Source organism: Solanum lycopersicum, chromosome 5 (genome assembly GCF_036512215.1).
Source record: "Solanum lycopersicum chromosome 5, SLM_r2.1".
Classification (NCBI taxonomy): domain Eukaryota; kingdom Viridiplantae; phylum Streptophyta; class Magnoliopsida; order Solanales; family Solanaceae; genus Solanum; species Solanum lycopersicum.
The window spans coordinates 766,684-779,614 of record NC_090804.1 but is presented as its reverse complement, the minus strand read 5'-3'; the positions used below and the strand labels follow the sequence as shown (position 1 = coordinate 779,614).

Below are 12,931 nucleotides of genomic sequence, written 5' to 3'. Positions count from 1 at the left end.
CATATTCTATAAACAACTTAAGAGGGAAAATAAAAGAATTATTTTTAAACTTTTAAAACTTCAATTTTCGAATCAAATATTTAACAAAAAGAGATTGTGTTTATGGAATAGTTTCTATTCTATATGCTAAAAGTTGAATAATAAAAAGTAACCCCATTTATATGCAAGTATATATAAAACTATGCAATTGGTTCATTCTTGTTAAGAATATTCACTAAAGAAAAAAAAAGTGAAAAGAATTTAAAAGGAAATAAAGTATTTTTGAATCTCTTAGTCTTAAATCACAGATATGTATAGAATGTATCAAATATTATTTTTAAATATTTCATTTAGAAAATTTAAATTAAACAATTGTATAAAGAAATAAATCATTTTTAAAAAAAAAAAATAGACTAAACAAAAATAAATTGAGTACAAATTAAGGTTGGTTTAAATGAATGAAAGAACGTTCAATTATTTGTTTTTGGCTACAATACAATTTCAAGTGGTAGGTGAAGTTTCCATTTTATTGAGGAGAAAAATGTGTGCCAAATGCACTTATTATAAACCTAAAGCCACTATTTTTCAATATATTTTTATATTCCAAGCTTGATATTATAAATAGGTTTAATATATTAATATCACCTAGCAGTTGTTTATTCCTGAAAATAGGGGTGTACAAACAAAATCAATAAATAACATCAAATTATTAAATCGAGTCAAACTTAAAAATGATTTATGTATTAGTAACTATTACTAAATATTGCAACAAAAAAAGATATCAAGGTAGCATAAAATAAATATCATCAACTTAGATTATGATTATTTTTATTATAATTTATTAATTAATAATATTTGTTTGATGTTTCATTATGTGAGGATAAAATAAGTTTGAAGTTTGAATGCGTTAATTTTTGCCAGAGTAACTTTAAATCAAAGATTTGATTTAAATTTTTAAGCTTTTCAAACTTCAGATATTTGAGTATGCTCTAATAAACTTATTTAACTCTAACTCAAAGATCTAAAGATTTTAAATATTATATTCATTAAATGACTAAACTTTATTTTAAGTAGAAAATTGTAGAAGCAACTACAAATACGATTTTTATAAATAAAATTGTACGATTTCATTTTTATCCTACAAATGACTTGATCTTTGATTTTTTCCCTTTTTACGATCGAACTTATGCATAGTCGAAATTCTTTAGAGTGTAACTTCAAACTGTAAAGTCATATTATTTTTGTTAAATTGTTTTGGACTTAACAATTTGAATTTCAATATGTAAAGTTATATTATGTTCTAACTCTAAAATCACGTATGAACATAACTTAAAAGACAAACACGAAACAATTGACTTGAAACTTGATTTAAGATCCACAATGGAAATGTTTATCAACGGCCCAATTACAATTGATGTGAACTATCCAAGAGCCCATTAGACAAAAAGGGTTATTTTTTTTCCGTATAACCACTCAAAAACAATTTAATAACGCTCCATAACTATAGTTTGCTAATTACATTCGTAGCTATATGTTAGAGGGAGGAGAAAGGCTAGCGAGATTGGGAGAAGGAGGAGAGAGGGCAGAGAGTGGAGAAAGACGAGTTGTATGTGTATATCGATTAAGCAATTGTATATATATCTAACTGGTATACTTATGTATTTGTATATCTGGGGAGTGAGAAGAGAGGCGAGCAGATACGAAAGAGTGAAGAGTCGAGTTGTATATGTATATTAATTAAACAATTGTATATATGTAACTAGTATACATATATATTTGAATATCGAGCGAACGAAATTGGGAGAGTGACGAGAGAGCTAGGCGAGAGAGATAGTGAAGAGAGACGAATCGTATATGTATATCGATTAAACAATTGTACATATGTAACTGATATACATATATATTCCTGAAAAAGTATTTTATAAAACGTTTATGTAAATAAAAATATTTTAACAGTAATACCAGATATGCTTTAAATGAGACATAAATCATTGGTTAAACGTTACAATCCACCCAAACTAAAGCCTTAAAAGGGCAACAAAAATTGACCATGGAAGTTCACTATCCATTTTAGATACTTCCACTTTTATGATTATGAATAGAAAATACAAATTTTGGAGTTCCGTTTTAAACTCTTTTTCTCAATGTAATACTTGTCGAAATTATGAAGTTTTTTATTCCTATTGTGGATTAGTGCCTCAATAAAGTTTTCCGCTTAAATTTTCGAAACAGAAGAAAATAAAAGTATAGAAGGTACAACTTTTAGATCCATATTACTTTGAATCCCTTTGATTGATGAAATTTGTATAAATTTAACGAATTATCAAATACTAAACTATCTAATTATTGTGTTATATTACTGTTACTATGTATTTTTAACGACAATTCTAAAAACTATTTAAATATACAAATTAATAAAGAAATAAAATTTATTTAATACAAAATTGAATGTACTTACACAAATATGGGGAGACCCAAAATCCAAATTTTATAGGAGTAATAAATAAGAGATTTACTATATCATAATCTTTCCCTTTTATATTAGTTATATTCATTTTACCCTTTTACATTCCCTTAAATGCTCATAAATTAAAGATAAAATAATTTTTACTAATTCACCTCTTATTCACTTTTTAAATTTTTGAAATCTATAAATATGTTTAGGCTTGCAAAAAAAATAAAAAAATAATAGAGATAAAATGAAAAGCACTCTTTGACCAATATATCCCTACTTGCAATTGCATGCATTCTTTCTTTTTTAATTTTATAACAAGGATCAAATTGATTAATATTTTTAGTAATAAAAAATATATTTAGAATTTATATAAAAAGAAATTACGTAATAATTTAATATATTAAATGACAGTACTATTATTGGATAATTTGTTAATAAGTGATAAGACTTTACCACAGTATACGTGATACAACAAACTATTTATTTCATAAACTTTTCATTGTTTATATAAAGTTTGCTACTTTTTTTTCTCCTTGAAAACAGTGCTGTAATTTTCATCTCCAATAATGGCGGCTCGTGTATTTCTCTCTCGTTCTGTTCATCTGCTATCAAAGGGTATTTTTTTTTTTTACTTTTATGTTTCTCTGTTTAATGGATTTTGATTATTTTTGTTGAATTAATTATGGGGTTAAATTAATGAATTTCATGATCTTGTTAATAGAATTTCAAGATTTGGATAAAAAGTTTCAATCTTTTGTGTGTTTTAGCAATAATGTTGGAGCCCCTATATGTGTTTTTAGTGGTTTTGATTTCATGATGCTTAAAGATCTCATCTTTATACAATCAAAAACAAGAAACTTAGAAACATGTGTAGTAAAATTAAACTTTCCTCCCCACTCTATCACTAGGAGGATCGAGTATCAATAGTGTTCACACTTAGCTCGAGAGGTGTTCAACGACTTGACCGAGCCTCACTTCTGTTTTTTTTTCGTTAGGACTTGTTGGTGGTGGGAGGTAACATGTATTCTGTGGAATTAGTCAAGATGCGTAAAAGCTGGCTCGAACGGCATAATCATAAAAAATACATGTGTTTTAGTGGCATGAGTCTTGTTGTACATCTCCATCATGTTAAATTATCATGATTTTTCTTTGATGTAGGTTGTTGAAGAGTTGTAGTCTTTAAATGCAGAAAACTCATTAAAATGGTTGAATATATTGTATAGAGTTTAATGTCTTTTCAACAACCTTGTGCTTATGAACTATTCAAAAGTTGAATATGGATGAATATTCAAGAGTTTTAGTCCTGTTTCACTTTGACTATTCTTAATCTTTGAGGTAGAAATCTTATTGAAATGGTTGAATATTCTGAGATGAAATGTAGAGAACTATAATGAGAAAAACTATTTTGTGTAGGAAAAAGATCCCATCTTGGCAAAATAGCTGCTTATAAATACAGCACAGCGGCTGCTTTCGAGGAGCCCGTCAAGCCTACTGTCAATGTGGATCATACTAAACTTCTTATCAACGGGCAATTTGTTGATTCTGCATCAGGTAAATTTGTTAATCCATGTTAATCACCATAATGGATCTCAATTCTCTTCTTTATACTTCTATTTTGGCCCTTTTGTTGTACAATGGAGCTAATTCGTTGAACTTTTAGGAAAAACTTTCCCGACTCTCGACCCCAGGACAGGGGAGGTAATTGCACATATTGCTGAAGGTGATGCAGAAGATATTAATCGGGCAGTTGCTGCTGCTCGTAAGGCTTTCGATGAAGGACCATGGCCTAGGATGACTGCTTATGTATCTACTTTGTATCTCTTAGTGCATTCTTTTGCTATGTTAATGAATGTGCATGCGAGATTTCATCTACTCGTTAATGGTTCATAACTGCAGGAAAGGTCAAAGATATTGCTGCGCCTTGCTGATCTGATTGAAAAACATAACGATCAAATTGCAACGCTCGAGACTTGGGACACTGGGAAGCCTTATGCACAAGCTGCTAAGATTGAAGTACCAATGGTTGTACGTCTACTCCGTTATTATGCTGGTATGTTAGATAACCATATGAAGAGCGTAATTGTATTTCGCCACTTCTTTCATGTTGGTTGGCTCCTGAAAATGTTTTATGCACCTGATGTTCTCCTTTTAATTCTGCAGGCTGGGCAGATAAAATTCATGGTATGACCATTCCTGCCGATGGACCATATCATGTTCAAACGTTGCATGAACCGATCGGGGTTGCTGGTCAGATTATCCCATGGAATTTTCCTCTTCTCATGTTTTCTTGGAAGATTGGCCCTGCTTTAGCTTGTGGTAACACAATTGTGCTAAAGACGGCTGAGCAGACCCCATTATCTGCATTGTATGTAGCAAGTCTATTTCAGGAGGTACCGTTCAAGTTTCCTCTTTTATTTCCGACAAGAGTTGTTCCACACTGCAAGTACACAAAGTCTCATCTTATAGGCATCATATGAAAAGTGAAATCATCAGTTTCGACTTCTCAAATTTTATAAAAATAATCCATTACTTCTTATACTAAGTCACTAAAGTGTCATGAGTTTGTGGTGTTAATAATAATCACAAACTGAAGCATCTACTTGTTAATATGCCACAACTTATTTCTTTTTAATACATTTTTGTTGCCACTTGCTACATGTTTCCAGTGATACGGTATATCTCTAATACTCAGTTATTACTAACAGGCTGGCCTGCCTGAAGGTGTTCTGAATATAATTTCTGGTTATGGTGCCACAGCTGGTGCTTCTCTGTGTAGTCATATGGATGTGGATAAGGTAACTCTATCTACTTTTATTCCGTCTTTTAGTCTGTTCTGTGTGAAGATCTGTAGTTTGTGGCTCTTTGGCTTTTATTTCACCATATTGTGTCAATTTATTTGGTTTGACGGATTGCTAGAGACACCACAACTACTCTTAACCTCGTTCATATTCAAGCATTTAATTCATGTATTGGCATTTGTAGCCATTTTTTTCCAAATACTAGTTGTGCCAAATGAGCTAATATCCCTCACATTGATATTATTAGTATTATTTCAAAAAATTAGTATTATTTCAAAAACAACAGTGGAGAAATCTTGTCACTTGAAAAGACTAGTTTTCATATATCAATAAAGAAGGCAAGTTTCACACATATTATGCAGGAAATCTAGTGCATCTACAATAGTTGATCCCATTCCGTATGAAAACTCTGGTAGTATTTGATGCTTAGCGTTACTCTCATTCTTAACCAATTCTGGACTGTATTTATGGGATTATAGAGTTGGTAGCACTTGAATCTTTAGCCAGCCGTGCTATTATATGCAATTTATCAAAACTCTAAGTATTAGGATGGAAGACACGTCTGCACATATGTAGCTTATTCAAGTCTAACGAGTAGATAAGGCAACAGATGACTTGAATTATCTATTTATATCTATGTATAGTTGTACATATGGAAGTAGATACCAGTATATTGCACTGGATTGGACACTGATTCACTTATGTTCCAACAACAGCTTGCTTTTACTGGATCAACAGAAACCGGGAAAACCATACTTGAATTGGCTGCTAAGAGCAATCTTAAGCCTGTGACATTGGAACTTGGAGGGAAATCCCCTTTTATTGTTTGTGAGGATGCTGATATTGATACGGCCGTTGAACAAGCTCATTTTGCTCTCTTCTTTAATCAGGTAATGTTTACTATCTATACTTCTTCGTCGGGTGTTGGTCAGGTTCATGTTAGATACTAACACGGTAACACCTATGACATAAATTTTAAAGGGCCAATGTTGTTGTGCTGGTTCTCGGACCTATGTTCACGAGAAGGTCTATGATGAATTTCTGGAGAAGGCAAAGGCACGCGCCTTGAAACGAGTAGTTGGTGATCCGTTTAAATCAGGCACTGAGCAGGGTCCTCAGGTATTCATAATCTCCTAACGAATACTCTTCTTATCTGAAATGCTGGAAACCAATGTATTAAACCTGTATAATGAAAAAAAATAGCATATCTCCTTCCTTTTAAGTCTTCTCATAAGGTAACAATACCGAACCTGAGAGTTTCCTGTCACACAGATTGATTCAAAACAGTTCGATAAGATCATGAAGTACATTAGATCTGGTGTTGATAGTGGAGCTACTCTTGAAACTGGCGGTGAGCAATTTGGTAAAAAGGGATACTATATTAGGCCCACCGTCTTCTCTAATGTTAAGGTATATACATTTTCACTTTAATAGGCGTGCTTTTTAGTATCAACGTCCATAAATTGTCATAACTAACAAATTGTACAATTGTCAGGATGATATGCTGATTGCACAGGATGAGATTTTTGGTCCAGTACAGTCCATCTTAAAATTTAAGTATGTGAGAACGATCAAATATATATGTTAACAGTACATGGAGCTGTATTATCGACTTCTATTTATGGTATGTATTTGTTCATTACAGGGATCTTGATGAAGTGGTACGGAGAGCTAATAGTTCTCGGTATGGTCTAGCTGCTGGAGTATTTTCACAGAACATCGACACTGCAAACACGTTGGCACGAGCCTTGAGAGTTGGGACGGTATGGATTAATTGCTTTGATACGTTTGATGCTACAATTCCTTTTGGTGGCTATAAGATGAGTGGTCAGGGAAGAGAAAAGGGAGAATACGGTCTCAAAAATTACTTGCAAGTAAAGGCAGTTGTGACACCATTGAAGAATCCAGCATGGTTATAAACATAATCCTCTTAAAGCAATTTTTACAAATAAAACTAAATTATAGTGATATCAAGTTGCTCTAGTTCATGATGTTGATAACGATAAATGTTGATTTTCTTTCAAAACTTCTTTTATATACAAACTGCATTTGATGTCAATTGGCAACTAGTTTTATTACATTCACATTTCTCCTCTTATATTCACTCGTTGATCTGAAGTATAATGTAGAATTCAATAACACAAAAGCATATACAAATACAATACTGAACCTTGTGATTTGTGGTATACAGGGGACACCTTAGTAGAACAAAAGGTAATAGAATAAAAATATATTACAAGGATGATATTGGTGAGTTTGGTATTACGGAAAATATTTTCTTGGTTCGTATCAGTCATGATGGTTTGATCTTGTTTTTGCTATTCTTGACAAAAGAAACAATAGAGTGACCAATTTTCTCACCCATCATGGTGGAAACATGTTTTTTCTCTTTAGGAATTACACTTCCTTTCTTTGGAGTGAATGGAAATACGCCATTTTTGCTTTCTCCGATTTTCTCTGCTTTTCCCTTCCCTTTGCTTTCCTTATCTGCCATCTTTCTTTTGCTCTCTTCTTGTTTTTCTTGCTTTGTTTGCTATGTGAATTGTGCGTCTCTAACCAACAGGGTAAAGAAGGCTTCTTATAGGCCTAAGAATCCAATTCTCATACTAGTTCTTGTGTGTCTATGTGTTTGTGTATTTGTGTTTGTGTGTTGTGTAGTTTGTGTGTGTTTCAAACTAGTCAGCATGAGTTGAAGCAAAGATCATCTTGTGAATTATATGCATTTGTGTGTGGTTTAACTTTAGTCAGCATGAGTTGAAGCAAAGATTATATTGTGGTTTATGTGCATTTTTGTTAGTTTAAAATAGTCCACAAAAGATCATATTTTGTGTTGTGTGGTTTTTCTATTGTTGTTGATAGTAGTGTGTATGTGTATTGTGATAGCTAGTCAACGCGAGCTCAAGCAAACATTATATATTGTGTTGTATGCCTTTTGGGAAAATGAAAAAGGACCAAAATAACTAAGAACTAATTATATGAGTTATTAAATGAGCAATTCATAGAGAACTGGCTTCGAGGCTTAGGTATAAAGAAAATTTTGTCGGAAGTGTCACCCCAAATGGTCTACGTGGAAGTCACTTATATTTGTTTTATATCAATAAAATCACTCAAATTAGTAATTTTTTTTTATCAACAAAGTGATTGATAGCTAATTAAAAAAAAACAAAAAAACTAAAGAAACAATTACATAAATCTCCCCTCAAGTTTAATTATTAATCCCTCTGTTTCTATTTATATGTCACAATTTTAGATTTCACGTCGCTTTAAAAACTATGTAAGTTTACCATTGCACCCTTATTTAGTATTTTCTTGAAATCAAGTTTTAATAAATGAACATAAATTAGTTTATTTTGATTAATTTAATTTCAGGGCTAATAACTCTCAACGGTAAAATAAGAAAAATAGTGTCATTTATTTATTGATTTTGTGAAATAACAAATATAGTATTTATGATTATCTATTTTTAGTAAGAGAATGATAGGAATGAGGGTGTATTTTTTTTTTTATAAAAAAACTTAATGCTTACATATCTTATTTTTTATAATTAAGTTCTAACCTAATTATTTATTAATATAAGAAAATATAATGTAACTAATTTTGTCAATCTATTGTGTGGGGGTGTACATGACCACACTTACGCGTTGTATGAGTGTGGAATCTTGTCAATAATCAATATTACTAATTTTAGTAACTTTCGCAATATAAATTTATCAATTACGCAATTAAAAAAATAATTATATAATTTCCATCTATTATCCATGAGATAATAATAATAATAATAATTAAAGTCTGCTTATATACGTCACTTGTGAGATCTTGTAATTATTATTGTTATTGTTGTTCTTTTTGTCTAACTATTTTTTCAATCGTCATTTTAACATTTTCTTTTTACGTTTCAATATTTATGTTCAACTAATTAACTCTATCGTACGAATTGAGATTAAAAAATTAACTTTATTGCACAAGTGAAAACAAAATGGTGAAATTAAAAATTCACAAAAGCATATGCAAACAAAATACTTGAAACATTATGATATTACAAGGGACCTCCTATACAACCTTAGTATAACAAACGATAGTACAAAAAAAAAATGAGACATATTACATGTGTGATGTTTAGAAAGATTAGTGTTACTCGTGGATTTGGTATGACGGAAAATATTATTTTTTTTCGTATCGTTAAGTATCATGATGGTTGATTTTGTTTTTGCTATTCTTGACAAGGGAAACAATTTTCTCACCCATCATTGTGGAAACATGTTTTCTCTCTTTAGGAATTACACTTCCTTTTTTGGGAGTGAATGGAAATACACCATTTTTGTTTTCTTCTATTTTCTCTGCTTTTCCCTTTCCTTTGCCTTCCTTATCTGCCATCTTTCTTCTTGCTCTCTTGTTGTTGTTGTTGCTTTGTTTGTTATGTGAATTGTGTGTCTCTAATCAACAAGGAAAAGGGGCTTTTTATAGGCCTAAGAAACCAATTCTCCTACATAATTTTGATAGTAATTTCTTGTGTGTCTATGGTGTTATGTGTATTTGTGTGTGTTTTAAACTAGTCAGGATGAGTTTGAAACAAAGATCTTGTTGTGAATTATGTGCATTTTTGTGAGTTTAAACTAGTCAACCTAAACTCTAACAAAGATCATATTTTGTGTGTGTGTATTGTATATTGTTTTTTATTATTGTGTAGGTGTGTTTATAGCTAAGTCAACGTGAGATTAAGCAAACATTATATATTGTGTTGTGTGCCTTTTGGAGAAAAGAAAAAGAAACCTTACAACTATTTAAAATTGGTCAAATTATACACTAAATTATGTTTTGGGGTTTAAATGCACTAGTTGTTACATGTTTTACTCAAAGATATTCTTTAGCTTCTTGTGGTTATTTCAAAAGATATAGCCTCACTAACTAAATACTCGTAAATATTTAAGTGAGAAATATTCAATCTTGCCTGTTAGAAAATGTTTTTATCAATTTTTAATACGAATCAAGTTGAAAAGAGAAGTCAAAAGTGTCAACTGCAAGTTAGTATCGTCTGAGTAAAAAAGAAGTAGCCCACCAAACAAAAATAAGGTTCGAACTGTCATACGCCGACTTTGCATAGATCCTCCATTCTTTTGTCCAAATTAGTCAACGTCTTTTGCAATGTTGAAATCCTGCTCTCCACAGAATACAACTTAGTAACAAGTCTTTTCGAGATAAAAGTGTTAGTTGTTATTGTATATCCTAAGAGAATCGAATAGTTGAAAGGTGTGAAGTGACGCCAAAAACATTTTTTTCTTTTGAAATTTTCTCTGAAATGAAATCAGATTCAAAATTAAAATTAACAGTTAATAATTCGCTTCGAGAACTGACCAAAGCATTTAAAATACACTTGTGTATATTTTCCCTAGAACCACTAGAAAAAAAAAGTAATTTCAGGATTTTTATCACTTCTAATATTTTTACGTAATATTTTATTTAAAAATTTAATTTCAAGTGGATTCTAATTTGACTTTATAATTCAAACTATGTAATATCACGTGAATCGATAATTCTTTTTTATTTTTTACCCCAACTTCCTAACAACACCAAAAAAACAACATTTTAAAATTTATATTTTTATTTTTAATTTATTATTATTGTTTTATCTTATAATTTTTAGATTTTAAATATAAAAATTGTATTTACTTGCTTCAAAATGCGTGTGATTACGTGTTTGTCCAACTCAACTATGTTAATGTTACATAAGCTCGATCAATGCTCAAAGGAGTTTAAAAATAAATTTTTATCATGTTTAACAATTTATTTCGCAAAATAACGAGTATAAGGGTTTAACTAACAAACAAGTATAAGAGTCTCTCGGTTATTCCGTCTTAATTCAAATTTAACGAGTTGCCCCTAAGTCCTAACCACAAGGGCCCAAAAGCTTTAATGAGTACATCAACCATTGGGCCTATTTACTCCATGAGCCCAAAAGCTTTAATGAGTACATCAACCATTGGGCCTATTTACTCCATGAGCCCAAATAAGGAACCCTAATTCTCATAATACATAAGCTATTTTTTCCCTCCATAGCTAAAACCTCAAAGAAATTTTCGAGTTTGGCCATCAGACTAAGCAAAATAATCAAAGCAGGAGAAATGCAGGCGGCACCGGCGACAGTGGAGTCCGTGCAATGTTTCGGGCGGAAGAAGACGGCGGTGGCGGTGACACACTGCAAGCGTGGTCGTGGTTTGATCAAAATCAACGGAGTTCCTATCGAGCTTGTTCAGCCGGAGATTCTCCGGTACAAAGCTTTCGAGCCAATCCTCCTTCTAGGTCGTCAACGATTCGCCGGAGTTGACATGAGAATCCGAGTCAAAGGAGGAGGTCATACTTCTCAGATCTACGCTATCCGTCAGTCAATTGCAAAGGCTCTTGTTGCTTTCTACCAGAAGTACGTTGATGAGCAGACGAAGAAGGAGATTAAGGATATTCTGATTCGATACGATAGGACTTTGCTTGTTGCTGATCCTAGACGTTGTGAGCCTAAGAAGTTTGGTGGTCGTGGTGCTCGTTCTAGGTTCCAGAAATCTTACCGTTAAATTTACGGTATATGTTCTATTGCTATTGGTGCTCTGCAATTTTGAGTATGGTTTCGATTTTAGGGATTATTATTATTATCTATTCACCATTAAAGCTATCTGAGTAAGCTTTGGATTTTGATGAACCGTAATGTAGTTGTTTTACGGTGGAATGATTTTATGTTATGTATGCATTGAAATATGTTTTTCCAATGCATAATATAAACTTATGCTATACAGTGTTGTTGCTTGAACCTGTTGATTTCTGCTGAATAACCTTAACATGATTTTCGAAAAAGAATACATTTTTTTATTCTCTTTAGCTCCCCTAAGTTGCCATCCTTGTACATATTAGTTCGAGATGGAATAGCCTTATTTGCCTTGAAAAAATGGTTTCTAGTAGTGGTGTGACACCTGAATAGAGTTGAACAGTATATATGATTCATAGAGAAACCTAACTTACGAGGGGACAGGATGTCGTTTCTTGTGTTCTTGTACATTACTTGTCTGCTCTTGCTCTACATTTGTCATATACATGTTTGTGGTGCTTCGGTTCTTCAGGTGATGAAAAGGTTCCTTGTTCATTGTATGACTTGTTTATAAAAATGCTTCTTTGACATAGAAGCAGTGCATTTTTTTGATTCGAAACACAGACATAGTAGAAAAGGTCAGAACTAAAATACTCTTTCCCTGCTCCTGGCGGAGTTTGATATATGTACCAATGTATAAACATTATACACAGACAAATATAGGATGGTTGCACCTATTAGATAACAAATCATTTGTTCCAACCTTTCGCTGGCATGCCTTAACTAGGTGGTCAAGGCCATGTCTCCACACCATCTTTGGTTCTGGAGAATAGTTGGCTCATTGCCATGACCTCACTTGCATGAGCAACATTATTAGTTGTTTGGCTATTAGGTGGTTCTAATTTCCTACTATACTCAGGAAGTTTGTTCTGTTTTATCTTAGCAGTCTCAAATTTATCTGCATTTTTATGTCTTTCGCATTTGAAATGGAATTCTATTTGTTGCTTCTTTTGAAGTGAAGAAGGCCACCTCTTTTTCCTGAACTCGGATTCAATCCACATCCCTTGCTTGAACCTTCTACGCCTAACTCAATTCAATAAGATTTCCTTGTCAAGTGAATCCATTTAT

General features: G+C 32.0%; 2 protein-coding genes across 2 annotated transcripts; both read left to right on the top strand.

The window, feature by feature from the left end:
* The first annotated feature begins 2,942 nt into the window (after window positions 1-2,942).
* ADH2B7d (aldehyde dehydrogenase family 2 member B7d) lies at window positions 2,943-7,330 on the top strand. Its single transcript, NM_001346604.1, has 11 exons — window positions 2,943-3,049; window positions 3,848-3,985; window positions 4,095-4,237; window positions 4,331-4,484; window positions 4,595-4,824; window positions 5,140-5,229; window positions 5,949-6,122; window positions 6,214-6,351; window positions 6,505-6,642; window positions 6,728-6,789; window positions 6,878-7,330. The coding sequence occupies exons 1-11, from the start codon at window positions 3,001-3,003 to the stop codon at window positions 7,149-7,151; spliced, it is 1,590 nt and encodes a 529-aa protein (NP_001333533.1). The 5' UTR covers window positions 2,943-3,000; the 3' UTR covers window positions 7,152-7,330.
* Window positions 7,331-11,251: 3,921 nt separating this feature from the next.
* LOC101254200 (small ribosomal subunit protein uS9) lies at window positions 11,252-12,028 on the top strand. The gene has a single exon (XM_004238627.5). The coding sequence runs from the start codon at window positions 11,352-11,354 to the stop codon at window positions 11,793-11,795; it is 444 nt and encodes a 147-aa protein (XP_004238675.1). The 5' UTR covers window positions 11,252-11,351; the 3' UTR covers window positions 11,796-12,028.
* The last annotated feature ends 903 nt before the right edge of the window (window positions 12,029-12,931 follow it).

Excerpts from the sequence above, each read along its gene's own strand:
- LOC101254200 (XM_004238627.5), top strand. The coding sequence starts at position 11,352 with ATGCAGGCGGCACCGGCGACAGTGGAGTCCGTGCAATGTTTCGGGCGG.
- ADH2B7d (NM_001346604.1), top strand. The coding sequence starts at position 3,001 with ATGGCGGCTCGTGTATTTCTCTCTCGTTCTGTTCATCTGCTATCAAAG. Across the intron at positions 4,238-4,330 it reads GGCCTAGGATGACTGCTTAT|GAAAGGTCAAAGATATTGCT; the intron begins GTATCTACTTTG and ends TCATAACTGCAG. Across the intron at positions 6,352-6,504 it reads GCACTGAGCAGGGTCCTCAG|ATTGATTCAAAACAGTTCGA; the intron begins GTATTCATAATC and ends CCTGTCACACAG.